Source organism: Sapajus apella, unplaced genomic scaffold (genome assembly GCF_009761245.1).
Source record: "Sapajus apella isolate SASKATOON/1434 unplaced genomic scaffold, GSC_monkey_1.0 scaffold10, whole genome shotgun sequence".
Classification (NCBI taxonomy): Eukaryota; Metazoa; Chordata; class Mammalia; order Primates; family Cebidae; genus Sapajus; species Sapajus apella.
Window position 1 is genome coordinate 29,627,322 of NW_022436950.1, and position 14,910 is coordinate 29,642,231.

The 14,910-nt window shown below is 39.2% G+C and overlaps 1 protein-coding gene across 13 annotated transcripts in view; it reads right to left on the bottom strand.

Moving 5' to 3' along the window:
• UNC80 (unc-80 homolog, NALCN channel complex subunit) overlaps nucleotides 1-12,426 on the bottom strand; it is a 225,223-nt gene extending 212,797 nt beyond the window's left edge. For 6 of the 13 annotated variants that reach the window (XM_032278347.1, XM_032278345.1, XM_032278344.1 and 3 more), the window contains exons 1-4: nucleotides 11,752-12,425; nucleotides 10,773-10,821; nucleotides 7,859-8,015; nucleotides 6,371-6,672 (exon numbers count right to left, since the gene is read on the bottom strand). In XM_032278347.1, coding sequence (XP_032134238.1) covers nucleotides 6,371-6,672; nucleotides 7,859-8,015; nucleotides 10,773-10,821; nucleotides 11,752-11,843 — 600 coding nt within the window. In that variant the 5' untranslated portion in view covers nucleotides 11,844-12,425. Of the gene's footprint in view, nucleotides 1-6,370; nucleotides 6,673-7,858; nucleotides 8,016-10,772; nucleotides 10,822-11,751 lie in introns of all 13 variants that reach the window. The other 7 variants (XM_032278348.1, XM_032278352.1, XM_032278354.1 and 4 more) reach the window with 5 other exon arrangements.
• Between the last annotated feature and the right edge of the window lie 2,484 nt (nucleotides 12,427-14,910).

Sequence of the window (14,910 nt, forward strand, 5' to 3'; positions counted from 1 at the left end):
ACAGACAGGTGTGGAGTTAAGAAGAGAGTAACCCAAATTCCCTTGGAATGGACATGAGGAAGTCTGCATGGTATTGTATGTAGATGCAGGAAATTAATATTAAGAAAATCTTCTCAGATTTGTCTCCACATATACAGGAACCAAACCTCAATTGACCTGGTTTTAATGGTTTCTTAGTTTCTGAATTCAGTCCTTTTCCATGTTGCTCATGTGAAATCCTGACACAAGTAAAACTCCAGTAGAAGCTGCAGCAGGGAGTAATCTCTCTTGTACTGAAATCCTGGGCTTTAACATCTGATCTATTAGCTTGGCACAGCACTCACTGATGGTCATGCTCATCACTTTGTTTTACTTGATACATCTCCAAGTAGATTGTATATTTCTTGAATACAAGTTGAGATCTTCTTCTGTGCATTTCCTCTTGAGCATCAATACCATACCAAACTAATGCGTTCATTAACTGAATATGTTTTACCTTCTCCAAATAAATCCAATCACTCTTCAGACCTGAATCCCTGCAGCACTTATGGCCTTCTCTTGTGTTGGTATCTTCTTTTGTAAGTTTTCCTAAGTTGGATGAATGTAAAAACTCTGGGACTCTAATGTCTCTTCCAGAGTTCCTTTTAATGGAACACACAATGCTAGGTATACATACACAAGCAGAAACTCAATAACTGGAGATGACACTCTTTATCATTCAAACAGTTGTGAAGCAGATAGCCTAGAAGGGTCCTGAGAAAAGCCAGAAGTGTAAGCACAGGTAGAGGCAATATACCCACATTTTAGATGCTTTTCTTGCTTTCACTGAGAATCTGTTTCCATGATGTCATGAAGCAATTCTAAATTTATTTACTAGTAGCTTAGAAAGATTTAAGCAAACAACTATTATTTTAAGTTCCATTTTAAAGTTGTTTACTTTACACATATGGATTTTGTTAAAATCCCCTGAAGGGCTTGCTTTTTGTTTTATTTCCTTCTGTTTCTCCAGCACATTGAATTGTAGCTAGCATATAGTAGGCACTTGATAAGTATTTGTTGAAAAAACAAGTGAATATGACAAAATCATGACAATGTTGTTACCATATTTAAAGAAAATGCCTTAGTTTAACAAATATTTGTCATTTTTTCACTGATAAAATTAAATTCAGTCTCAAATTAATAATATATTAAACAGGATTTTCAAACTATGAATTTTATATAAACTATTTGAGCTAATCATAAATTAATAGAATATAAAATATGCATTGAATAATACACTGTGTTACAAAAGGATGAGTCATTTATATTAGTTTATATTAGTTATTTACTAATTAGTGAACTAATTTATTCACTTTAATATTAATTAAATACCTACTAAACACAGATATTATGTTAGCTACCATGGGTACAATGATAATTCCTACACACAGGCCATTTAGAATCTAATGGGAGAGAGAGACACATAAAGGCATGATAATAAACAAAGTATAACAATAAAGCTGTACTTAGAATATTATGGAAATAAAGAAGGAAAGACAGATCTCAAATGAACTCCTAAAGTATAAGTAGGAGTTTTCTAAACAGAGAGGAAAGTTATAAGGGCATTCCAGTCAGCAAGACCAACATAATAGAAATGATCTGAAAAAAATGCATGTTATGTTCTTGGGGAGACTTCAAACATATAGAGCTCACAGACAGGCGAAACAGGTCATAGAGAGCCCAGTTTACCAGACTAAGAAGCTGGAATTGTACTCACTGTATGATGAGAAATCAATAAATTTTTAAGTATGTTGGTGATATTGTCTACATTTTGATAGGTCACCTTGGTGTTGAGGTTATATTTTATGAGACAAGCCAGTAGACTGAATCTAGTTAGAAAGTGGCCCAAGTAAAGGGTCCATGTAAGATATGATTAAGAGCTTGGGTTAAGGTAGGACATAGGGATAAAAAATAAAATGTGATGAATTTGGGAAATAATTAAGAGACAAAATATTTAAGAGACTCTGTGAGTAGTGCAATGTGCAAGTAAGGATGATGGATAGTCAAAGGTAGTTTGAGTTTTTGTGAATGTATACATTATCTAAAATATAGACTCTAGGGACAGGGCTCATTGCAGGTGAAGTTTGAATTTTCCATGGATTATCCATTTGGAGAGGTCATTTGACAATTTGGTCTAGAGGCAAAGATAGGAGCCTGGATTTGAAATGTAGAATTAGGTGACCTCAGCCTGCAGGACACACATCATAAATGGAGCCAGAGGAAGTCTCCCTAGGAGAAGGGAGAGTGAAAAGAACAGTGTCAAGAATGCATCTCTGGGAAACCCCAATGTTAAAGGAGCAGGCAAAATAGATGAATTTCAATAGAGATAGAGCAGACAGAGTCAGAGATGCAAGAAGAACCAGAAAGGTGTGTTGTCACCAGGAGAATCAAACCTTTCAAGAAGAGGGCATGATGGTAGTTTCGAATGCAGCAAGGTTTAATGAAAAGAGGGCTACAAATAGAGATTAAACAACTCAGAGGTTATTCATGACCTAAGTAAAAAACAAAACGAAACAAACAAACAAAAATCTCTGGCACAGGAACCTAAGAAACAGTGTAGTTTTGTACAAAATCAGATGGGATTGCGTTTGAATTCCACCTTGGCTACTCACCATCTTTATTATTATCTCTCGACATCAATTTCCCTTTTGGTAAAATAAAGACACACATCCCTGATGGCAGTTGTAAAAATTAGAAATAATAGTGAAATTTTTTTGTCACGTAATAGAGGCAAATAGAAGCAAGAATAAGAGGTTGAAGAATAAATAAGAGGGAGGTGAGGATATGGAGGCATGGGTTCATGCTTTGATTAAGTTTTGACCTCCTATAGCACCATGTCTTATATATGCCCCATCCTGAAACACTAAGTGCTGAGTGGGAACCTGAGGGGGAAAATCAAGGAAAGGACTGACAAGCCAGGCAACACAACAGACTGGGTTTAGAGACCACAGCATTGCAGAAGCATTAGTCTGGATGGTAGCGTAATTTCCCCAGTAGCATACAGATTTCTCAGTAGGAATAGAAAAGGAGAATTTTGGTCTTGATCTGGAGTTGGAGTCATGAAAAGCAACTGCAAAGAAGCAAAGGGATAAAAGAACATTAATGGTGCTGGTGAGGGGAAATTTACATGGGTAGGGAAAGAAGGTAGGCCCCAACAGAGCCTGATAACCCAGCAGGCAAATGAAAGATGTAAGGCAGTGGCTCTCAGTCAGGACCATTTCCCTTCCACAAACCTACCTGTGAATATTTGGCAACATTTAGAGTTATCTGTGGTTGGCACAACTCAGGGGCAAGGGTCTGTTACTGGCATCTAATGGATAGAGGCCAGAAATTCTACTAAATATCCTACAATGCATGGGACAGTATACCATACAACAAAGCATTATCTGGCCCCAAATGCCAACAATGCCAAGACTGAGAAATCTTGATCTAGAGATTGTACATTCCCCAACAACTTGAAAAAAGCAGACATCCCTCAAAGAGAAAAGGCCTTGTGGCAAAAGTTATTGACTGAATACTTTTTATTCTCTATAGCATCAAGAATAATACTTCTCTCATAGGAATGACAAAATGATGAAACTATAGTGATAATATAATAAAAATGCTATTATACCACTAACAATAATTATTCATGTATATCAATCATTCTGTAGTATGTCATATGAACTGTCTTACTCTTTTATAAATGCTCCATTCCCAAGCCACAAGTTAAACTTGGGGTCTTAAGCCAGCTCTTTCAATTATTTGAGTAGTCTCTCCTGAAAGGAGATCTTACTTCTTTTCTACTAATAATACACAATACCAACAGCATAAAATACCAACTCTAAAGACAACTAACATTTGTTAATGACTTCCTTTGTATCAGGTTGAATACTATAACTTGTTTAATCTTTACAATGCCCTATAAATTTATTATTAGGTCCAATTTATACTTGAAAAAGCCGTATAAATTATAGAAATTATTTGCTCAATGTCCTATAGTAGAGAGCAGCAGGCACTGGATTTAAATACAGGCTCAACTGTTTCCAAAACTTAGACTCCCAGCCGTGTCTTAAAAATAAAATTATGGCCACCCTGGGCACTCCTATATTCCCACATTTTTCCAGATGATATTTGTCAACCTATAAACATCTTTATGGGCTACTTTCTAAGACTTCTTTCCTGTCCTCTCCATTTGAAAGGCTTCATTCCTAAGCATGCTGTTTTTAGCACTTGGATCAGCTTCTGATAATGATGGGTCTAGTCGGTGAATCAGCCATTAAACATTTATTGAGAACTTTGTATATGCCAAACACTGTTTGAGACACTAGAGACAGAGTTGTCACCTGGACAGGCAGTCTCCCTTCACTCAAGGACCTCTGTTCGGTGAGGTTGAAGACAACTAGCAAGCATTCAGAAAAATGAATAAATAATTCCAGGTATTGATAAGTGCTAACAAGGAAAAAAGAATGTAGGATAACATGCTAGTGGCTTGAGATTAACCAGGGAAGTACTTTCTGAAATGTTGGCATTTGAGTTGTGAATAAACCAAGGACAAGTACATGGCCATGTGAAAACCTGAGTGTAGGAGGTGAGGTAAATGTTTCAAGTTGAAAAAAACAGTGCAAGGATTGGAACACAAAAATGCACTTGTTGAGTTTGAGGGTGAGCCTCCCACAAGCCTGAAGGTGGCTCGTGAATGAGAGAAAGGCCAGTGAGTTAGAGGGAGATAAGGCCCAGGAGGTATACAGGGGTAGGTCCTGCAGGGCTCACAGACCAGGTAGACAGTCTCCATTAAAGTAGTGCTTTCTACTAAGTATCACACGTACAAAAGACATTAAAATGGAAAGCTAGAGATTTTAAAATGGCAATTTAATTTGATTTGATATCTAAAAGTTTTAGTATGTTTGATGGGCAATGTGGCCAATGTATGTGTTTCATTTTGGGAATTTATAGGTAGTTTCAAATCTATTTCGCCCAGCAATGGACAGAGTTAGTGGAAAGTGAATTTTTTAGGAAACTAAAAATGAATGAAAATACTAGTTTGTTTCCCTCATGGTGACTGTGAATGTTCAAAACCACCTTCATAAATACATTGCTAACTTGAACCACTGCTAACTTGATCTATTCACTGGGTTATAACATTCTATTAAAGAGCAGATGAACATATCAATTCTTACCTTAGAACTTAAATGAAATTTGTTAACACAGAAGTAACAATTAGTTCTTGATTTCTTTTCATGCGTTGGAACTGCAGTGTGTCTTACACATATTCACCCCATGTTAGAGCAACTAAGGGGTGAAGTAATATCAACAAAATCACACAGCTAGAAAGTGGTGGCACAATGATTTCAAATTACATCGTCTCCTTCAAGTCCAGGGGCAGATGGATATGATGGTATTTTGAGATAACTGGTTTCCATGTAATCCTATGTTTTGTATTTTAATCATTTAAAAATATTTTAGAAAGCAATTCTTAGGCTATACCCAACTCTATAAAAGTCCATGGCACATAAAAAGTTAGAACATTTTTTTTGAGGCGGAGTCTTGCTTTGTCACCCAGGCTGGAGTGTAGTGGCACGATTTCACTACAGCCTGTGCCTCCTGGGTTCAAGTAATTCTCCTCCCTCAGCCTCCCGAGTAGCCGGGACTACAGGTGTGTGCCACCACTCCTGGTTAATTTTTGTATTTTTAGTAGAGATGGAGTTCTGCCATGTTGGCCAGGCTGGCTCGGAACTCCTGACCTCAGGTGATTCACCTGCCTCTGCTTCCCAAAGTTCTGGGATTACAGGCATGAGCCACTGTACCCGGCTAAAACTTAGACCCTGTATTGTAACAGAGGTAGTTACAAAATGCTGTAAAGATGCAAAGGAGGTAGTAATGACATCTAGATGGTGAGGTCTAAGGAATAGCTTCATGTTAAAGATGACATTTAAGTTTCAATTTGAGGACTATGACAGGAATAGAGGGGTAAAGGAGAGTAAAGCAATCAGCAAGAGCAAATTCTGGGAATGGCTTCCGTGGCTTCAAATGCTGGATCATGAGGTGGCCAGTAGGGACCGACAGTTGATACATCAAGAAAGCAATTTAAACTCTATGTCATGCTGGACCTTTTATTCTATGCTTAATATGTTGGGCATTATCATGAGGCAGAGGGACAACCACTGAAGATTTTTAAGTCGGTAAACGGTATGTGGAAATTTGTGTTTTTGAAGCAATGTTCAGTAGTTTAACATAGAAATAAAGTTCTCCATGCCTTGATTTGCTGTACAGTCATACAAAGACATGGCCGACCAAATATGGAAATATCATTTGAAGTCCACCCTCACCACATCTCCACCCACTCCAGCCCTAACACTGGCTTTCTGATTACCTTGATCCTGTGTACCAGGGGAGCAAACAGAAACACAAAGAGCTCCACAGTAGCCATGGAGTTCTGGAAGATCTTCCTTCGGTTGTTCTCTTCTTCGTCATTAGGGCTGCTTTGGCAAGGCTGCCCTGGAGAACCCTGATTTTCAACTTGATGGATGAAAGCGCTGCTGCTGCCACCCCAGCTGGAGCCTCTGTCTGTACCCCCAAACCGCTCATTGTTGCAGTCCTGGGGAGCTTCCAGAAGCATCCAGTGCAGAGTGTGAAGGAGCTTTGTCTCAGCAACACCCAGTTTATCCTGGTGGCCTGCATGGGACAATTACACAGGCAGGTTAAAGCAAACTCTGTGACCAGAGCAATGGATGTCAACATTGGGTCTGGGAAGGAAGAATATACTTGCTTTCTCTATACTTCTTATAACCACTGCTAAAAGGGCTCATTCTTGTTTTTTGGACTCCCCTATTGGCTGCAATCTCTGCAGAATGATATGCTGCCATGGGGGCAGAAACTGCATGAATCACTTTTCTTCAGTTAGATACCCAGATATATTTCCAAATAGGCAGCATAGTGGTTAAAAATATAGGCTCTGAAGATAAAAGCTATCCTACTTTACACAATGTGACCTAGAAAGGTCCCTCTACAGAAATAATATTTGAGCAGAGGCCCAAACGAGGGAAGGAAATGGGATAGAGAAAAGCATGTACACTAACATGGGGTACATGGGTAGGACACATTGCCAGATGAGAAAAGCAATCTGTAAAATATTCTAAAACATAGTCTTTATGCACAAGTGCACACATACACACAGTACTACAAAGTTAGTAAGTGTCGGAGGCAAATATGCCCAATTCATGAGAGTGGCTGCTTTAGGAATTGAGAGAGCAAAGTGGACAACCTTGGCTAGGACTCATCTTGGGCAAGTGAAGGTCTTAGCTTACCTCTAATATTTTAACTTTTTTTGAGATGGAGTCTCACTCTGTTGCCCATGCTGGAGTGCAGTGGTGTGATCCTGGCTCACTACAAACTCTGCCTCCTGGGTTCAAGTGATTCTCCTGCCTCAGCATCCCGAGTAGCTGAGATTACAGGTGCACATCACCACACTCAGTTAATTTGTATTTTTCGTAGAGGTGGGGTTTCACCATGTTGGCCAGGCTAGTCTCAAACTCCCGACCTCAGGTGATTCACCTGCTTCGGCCTCCCAAAGTAATAGGATTACAGGCGTGAGCCACCATGCCCAGTCTATTTTAATGTTTAAGAAGAGAATATATTCACATATTACTTGTAAAATTAAACCATTCAAAACATGACAGCCAGTTTCCTTACTGGTAAAATGAAAATAATGATAGTATAAATGTGAGATTTTGTGATAATTAAATGAGATAATGTATGCACAGTACTTGAGAAAACAGTAAATACTCAATACAGGTTATTATGATCAGTGTTGAACACAAGGGCAATGACATGCCATAAAGAAGTAATACAGGGCACCAACCTAGCTTGTTTCGGTTTGAAAGCAGGGTTGCAGTGCAGTGGAGGACATGAGGCAAAGCAGCTTGCACAAGTTCCCATCTGGAAATGCTCTGGATGGCTTCAGAGAGAGCTGGAGAGAGGCCATGCAGCTTGTTTTCTACCAACACTCGCTCAAAGGACTGTAAATACAAAACAAAAACAACAAGAAAACCCAAAATCCAAAATCATGTAAACTAAGAAATTGAGCGTTCTGATTAGTGAAAAATGAACAGCAAGTTATTGTACCCATTAAAAGATGCAAATTGCTGGACCAAATTCTTTAGGGTGCACTCACTGCATTTTCTTGTATACGTTGATATACAATGGGTCAGTACTAATTTTCTATTATCTACCCATTTGCAGGCTTTTGAGCCAAAGTAAGTGGCTTGAATTAATAAATGATTTTTATTTCTGTTAAAGTAAGCTTCCTCTAACAAACAGGATCAACACATTTAACCTCATGAGATTTCTGGATGTATATTTTATAAAACGTTGCTGAGTCATCCAAAAGGCTGTCACAAGTGCAGACCAAAATGAGTTCTTTGCGAAAGTGTCTTGAGAAACAGAATTTATGTCAATTTCTTCCACTGGTGTTAACTAAGATACAACTTTTTCAAGAATTCTGATTTTGGAGTCCCTGATTTATTTCATGGCCTAGCAATGACCTAGCACAGAACACTCTCTACCTAATGCCTAAAACAGTAAAAGATAACTTAATGCATCTGTGGAAGAAAGAAAGAAAGGAAGGGAGAGCAGGAAGGGGGGAGGGAGGAGGAAAATAAGCTATCTTAACTTTGTTGGTTATTAAATTTTCTATCGTCGCCAGGGATACTCAGAGTGCATCAGAGAGTATAGCATTCCAGAACAAGTACCAAATCTGACCTAGTCAATTATTTTTTTTCTTTTGAGGGAGGAGGGGAATATCACTGTAAGGTGTTGGAGAAAATGTAGTTACTAAATATTAGAATAAATTTAATAAACATTTAGCTTGTAAGAACATGATTGATACTTGATGCCCCAGTCAAGAAAATTGTATAAATGTTCTAAATAATAATCACAATACAAGTCCCAAATGTTCAAACTGTGTTACTGGAATTATTAGGATACCTGTGAGAAAGGCAGATATTCTAATATGGCTTACTACAGAGATTTCCAAAGAAAACTTTTTACTTTTTGATTCAAAAAAAGAAAAATAAGAAATTCATGTTTTTAATGAAGGGTACACTGAGGTTTTGGTAAAGAGTATAATGAGAGTTGTAACATTTTGCTTTAAGAAACTACATAAAGGCATTTCGATATGTTGGTGATGTAAATACAAATATTATAAAATTCATCAGTCCTCAGGTATGTAAGTATTCATTAAGTAAAGGATGAGTATATTAGACACTAAAAGATGACAAAGAATTTATACATTCTAATTAGTATATTGTAGAGGATGAGTATGCAATTCATAATCTCAGAGTGTTCTGGGTAATGTCATTCTCTCCTTAAGCGTCACTAATACAACTTTTAAAGTTGAAACTTTGAAAGTTGTTTTCTATATTGAGATCTATATATCTCTAGCCTTAACTATCCATTAATATAACAACTATTTGATATTTTGTGGCTACATTAAAAATGTCAGAAGTATCTTTTCCAAGAACAGAGAAAAGTCAGGATTATTTTAAGCTAGTATAATTGTCAGTATGGTTAAGAAAGCCTGAGATTTCAAATGTCAAATCATTCTAACAAGCTAAGTTCAACAACAAATTCCATTAAAAAGTGCTTATAAGAAAGTTATATTAAAAAATATGTTTGTGACAACATTGAAGGACAGGAGATGCAACAAAACAAATTCCTCCTTGAGTGGGCATGTATGTGTTTAACTCTCCAGTTGGCTTCCATCAGAATTTTTTGCTCTAACACATCTCAGAGCTCTTTACCACAAGGTCATCTGCATAGCTATTTGTAAATATGAATGGCAATATCCAAATTGGTAGATCTCCATTTTTATGTTATAATATATCCAATGTAAAGACTTTTGGATAAGCTCCAAATACTAATGAAGGCTGTGAAAAGTCCATTTCAATTTTGCTTCATGATTTTGTGTCTTATTTTCCCAATTTGTAAAATGAGAATTTGTAGGAATATAAGATTCCCTTAGAATGTCAGGACAAATTCATTTTACTTTGTATAAATATTAACAGTATTATTTTCATAGTTATTTTATGTTATTCATTTTTAGAATTGCAGAACATACGCAAGACATAAAAGTGCGGAATTGCACATATTTTGTTCAAGGAGTTCTTTCACAGGCACTCCATCATATGAACTTCCACTGTAACAGCTTGTTTTGTTGATTAAGGATTTGACTTCACACTTGCAGGAGGAAAACAAACCCTCCACCACCTGGTTCTCTGTTCTCTCTGTCCTTTCTTCTACCACTGGATCCCTCCCCATCCTTTCACTTACTCCTCAGTAGATGCTAAGTTCCTTTAACTTGTTTTCTCTGTTCTTCCCCCAGCTATCCTTCCCTCCCTTCCCGTTGTGACTTTGGCCTAGGTTCACATTAATAGGTAAGACTTATCTATCCATTGTTTATACAACTCCCATCTCTAGTGCTTCCTAGTATCTCTCCTTGCTTAATTTTTCTGCATAGTACTTGCCACCATCTGGCTTACTATGTATTTACTTATTTGGTTGTGGCTTGCCCCCTTTCCACTAGAATGTAAACATTCTATTTGTTTTTATCATTGTTCTATTCCAGCACAGAAAATTGTGCCTGGCACAAAATAGGTGATCAATAATATTTGCCAAGTGAATTAATGTATATAGTCTGTTTGATTTAAAATCTTTCTTTGGGTTCAAACCACCACATGGAATAGGGAAATAATTATCAAATGGTGAAAATCACATACCACACAAGAAGCTTCATATTGCTTCCCCAGTTTGGGCCTCAAAAATGCACTGAAAATTAATAGAGATATTTGTTAATAAACATAAGTAAAATTACTATTAAAGCATCCTTGTGACATATTTTGTAATGAATAAGACAGGGTGCTATGAAATTCAAATTTCATGCTTCCTTATAGCTTGTTAATGAGCAGGTGTTGAGCAGCTGATGACATTTTCTTTTACATGTGTAATTGCATATATGAAAGAGAAGTGGATCTCGATGGTTTTCTGTATCCGCTTTTATTCTGAAGACTTTTAAGATTTTAAATCGCCAGTGGTCAGAAGTGGTGAATTACTTACGTGTACAGTCATAATAAAAACTGAAAATTGAACATGGCTTGTGGGTCATGATTTCCAGGATCTAATTTTTTATCTGACAAATCTCTAAAATAATAATAATAAAGAAAATCTTTTCTGTTTATTTGAATAGCTGTCAGGCCTTTCCGGGGTTGTGGGGATGGGGGGAGTCCCTTATCACAAATCCTCAGGAGCTTTAACTGGGGAGATTAATCTGAGCAAAATGGTTAACAAGTGGGCATAGCAGATATTCGCCAAACAGGAGCTGGAAAAACAACAGGTCACCGGGCTAGAATTACAGCAGGAGATGGAGGGGGAATTGGATGCAGGAGCACAACCAGTCATAATTATCTTTCCTAGCTCCCCACCCCCTCTTCCCAGGCTCTCTGCCCTCCCACCCCCTAAATAATGTATATATTTATTCGACAACTGCCAATCTGCTTGTCGTCAAACTTCACTGAAAGATATACACATATATTTTAATGCGTGTTTTTAAGCGGGTGCAGAGGGTTGTTTTCCAGCCCCAGGGAGGGAGCTGCAGGCTGTGGCGCGGCCTCAGCGGCAGCGGCGGCACCGACGACCCGGGCGGCCCCAGGAGCGCCCCCAGCCCAGGGCGGCCCGCGGCGCGCCCTCTGCGCCCCTCACCTGGTTTGCCGCCACAGAAAGGTCTGGATCGGCAGGGGGATGCCGCGGCCGCCGTCCTGCTCCTGGCCCTCGGAGCTCTTCCTCTTCACCATGATGGTGGCTCCCGGGAGTCCTACTGCAGGACCCAGCGCTGTCTCCTCGCTAGCCGCTGCCACCGCCTCCTCCCGCTGCTCCCCCCAACTCTCATCCCCTCCTTCCCCGAGGCACAGCAGGCTCTCTCCGCCCTGATCCCCCGTGCCTCTCCCCTCCCCCCACCCCTCCCCGCGTGTGGAACATGGCTGCGGGAGGAGGGGAGGGCTGGAGGAGCCGCGGAGCGAGGAGGGGGGCGCTTGGAGCAGCCGTCCGCCTCGCCGCCCCCGCACCCGCTCGCTGCTTTCAGCACCTCCCACTGTGGACAGCGGCCCGTGCCGGGCGGCAGGGCCGGAGAGGCGAATCCCCTGCAGCGTGAGTTGCTGGGGTACGACCCAAGAAGTCCACACTCCGCATCGCACGCTCTGGTCCCCTGCACGGCCTCTTCAGTCCCCGGAATTCGACTTCCCCTGCTCCAAGCTGCGCTCAGGAGTGTCCCTTGTCCTGCTTTCCAACCTCAGCATCCGAACTGTCACCGTCTGGGTAGGAGGAGCTTTGGGGAACCGCAAAGCAGTCACTAATCATTCTCACCTCTAGCAAGGAGGTCAGGAGTCTAGGGTTTCGCCGGAGAAGCACATGAACATTATTAAAAGTGTAAACCAGGAAGGGGAGGCAAACTTGGCAAGTGAGAGGAAGCTTGAAAGATCTCAGATGTGAGAAGTTATTTTTATATGATAACCACAAGAAAAAAAAAAAAAAAAAAAACAGCCTTGTTTGTTTTCCCAAAGCAGGAGTACAAAGTTCCCAAAGTAACCAGTTGTGGATATCAGTTAATTGTAAATTGAGGAAAGGCATTTGAATCATGCTGTGAAGAAATGTGGTTTATTACAGTCCATTAAATGTACTTGGGTGATCCTGTTCATCTCCAGTGATAGCTACCATTTTCCTTCAGTTATAATAGTCAAATGCCTATGTATTAATATTTTATAGTTGGATTGCTGTTAGATGTATTATCTGGCAGTAAAACAAGTAGGCTGGGGTATGGTGGGGAGGTGGGGTGAAGCAATCCAAATAGTAACTACCTGCAGTTCTTCTTTCTTCTTTTCCTACTCCTCCTCCCCCTCCTCCTCCTTCTTATTCTTCCTCCTCCTCCTCCTCTGTTTCCTCCTCTTCCTCCCCTCCTCCTCCTTCCTTCCTCTTCCTCCTCCTCTTCTTCTTCCTCTTCTTTTTATTCCTCCTTCGACAGATCTCCCTCGTCACCTAGGCTGGAGTGCAAAGTTGCAATCACGACTCACTGCAGCCTTGACCTCCCAGGTTAAAGAGCTCCTCTCACCTCAGTCTCCCCAAAAGTTGGGACTACAGGTGTGCACCACTACTCTCAGCTAATTTTTTATTGTTTTAGAGTTGGTGGGGGGGGTGGTCACTCTATGTTGCCCAGGCTAGTCTCAAACTCCTGGGCTCAAGCAATACTCTCACCTTGGCCTCTCAAAGTTCAGGGATAACAGGCATGAGCCACCATGCCTGGCCTCATCTTTTAGAGCAAACATATTGGCGTAATACATGAAATGAAGAATCAGACTCCAGGTCCTAATCCCAACAGATGTAATAGTTCGTATATAATTAACAACATAGTATATATGGATATTTTTAGCAATAGAAATAAATTCTTCATTTTCTTTCTTGAAGTTATGTTTTATGAATATCAAAATATGGATCTTGAAACAAAGAAAGATCCTAATATACTTTATTCAAGGCATATTTATTGAGTGCATTTTATATATTAGACACTATGCTATATAGACTCATGCTTACAGGGAAGTCTGAATAATGAGAGAAGACAGACATGAAAAGAGAAAATAATCATGGGAGACACGAATGCAGATTCAGGTATGAATGAAGAGTCAAGGCAGAATTTATGTGCAGTAATCAGATGGAGACTTTCTATGACAAGCTAGAAAGTTTGCCTAGAAAGCCTTTAAGTAGAAAAGTAGAAACTTCATATCCATTAAGTATGAATGATATGACAGGAATGTAGGGATTGTTTGAAACAGGCAAGAGTTGTACATAGGAACCTCAGTATGGAGACTAGAGAAACACTTTATGAGATCTTGAACCCTGATCATAATAGCAGAGCTACAGACAAGGGGTGAGTTTGAGTAATACTACAGAGGTAGAATTAATAAGACATGATGATCAAGTGGGCATGGGAAAAGAGAAATAGCACAGTGGTTAAGAGCTTAGGTCTTGAGCCAGACAGCTTTGGCTCTAGCTCGACTGTTAACTAGATAAAATATACAAGAAAAGTGAAAAAACTCTACTAAGATTTCCAAAGAATACCTTCCCCCATAGAGATATTGTGAGAATTGAATGTTAATACTTGTAAACGATGAGGACACATGGACACATACAAGGGAACAGAACACACTGGGGACTTTCAAAGAGTGGAATTTGGGAGGAGGGAGAGGATAAGGAAAAATAACTAGTGGGAACTTAAGCTTAATACCTGAGTGATAACGTACGTAAATCTATACAACAAACCTCCATGATGCAAGTTTACCTATGTAACAAACCTGCGCATGTACCCCTAAACTTAAAATAAAAATTAAAAAGAATGTAAGAGAGGTCTCAGATCCATACTAAGCTTTCAATAAATGTTAGCCAAAGCTCAAGTTTTCTGTTTTGAGCAACTGAATAGGTGGTGAACTCGTTCAAAGAGTAAACATTGACAAGAAGAATCATTTTCTTATTTTATGTGTGTGTATGATGGTATTCATGAGTTTTCCTTGAGTCTTTTTTGGATATTTGAAATAGAGGTAGCTAGAAATATTTGTGTGGAATTTAGAAGAGGTAATTGGGTAGAATAGATTGATTTTGTAATTAACACTGAATAAAAAGTAGTTAAAGCCCTGGAAGTAGATAAAATAATCCAGACAAATAAATGGAAAGAGAAAAGAAAGGAAAGTCCCCATTTTGGAAGTGTAGGGAACATCAACTTTATTGTCACCAAAAATAAAAAAATGCTATTGATGGGTGACAGGATAGCATAGGATAATGGGATAGGCTGAATTATATATATATATATATATATAT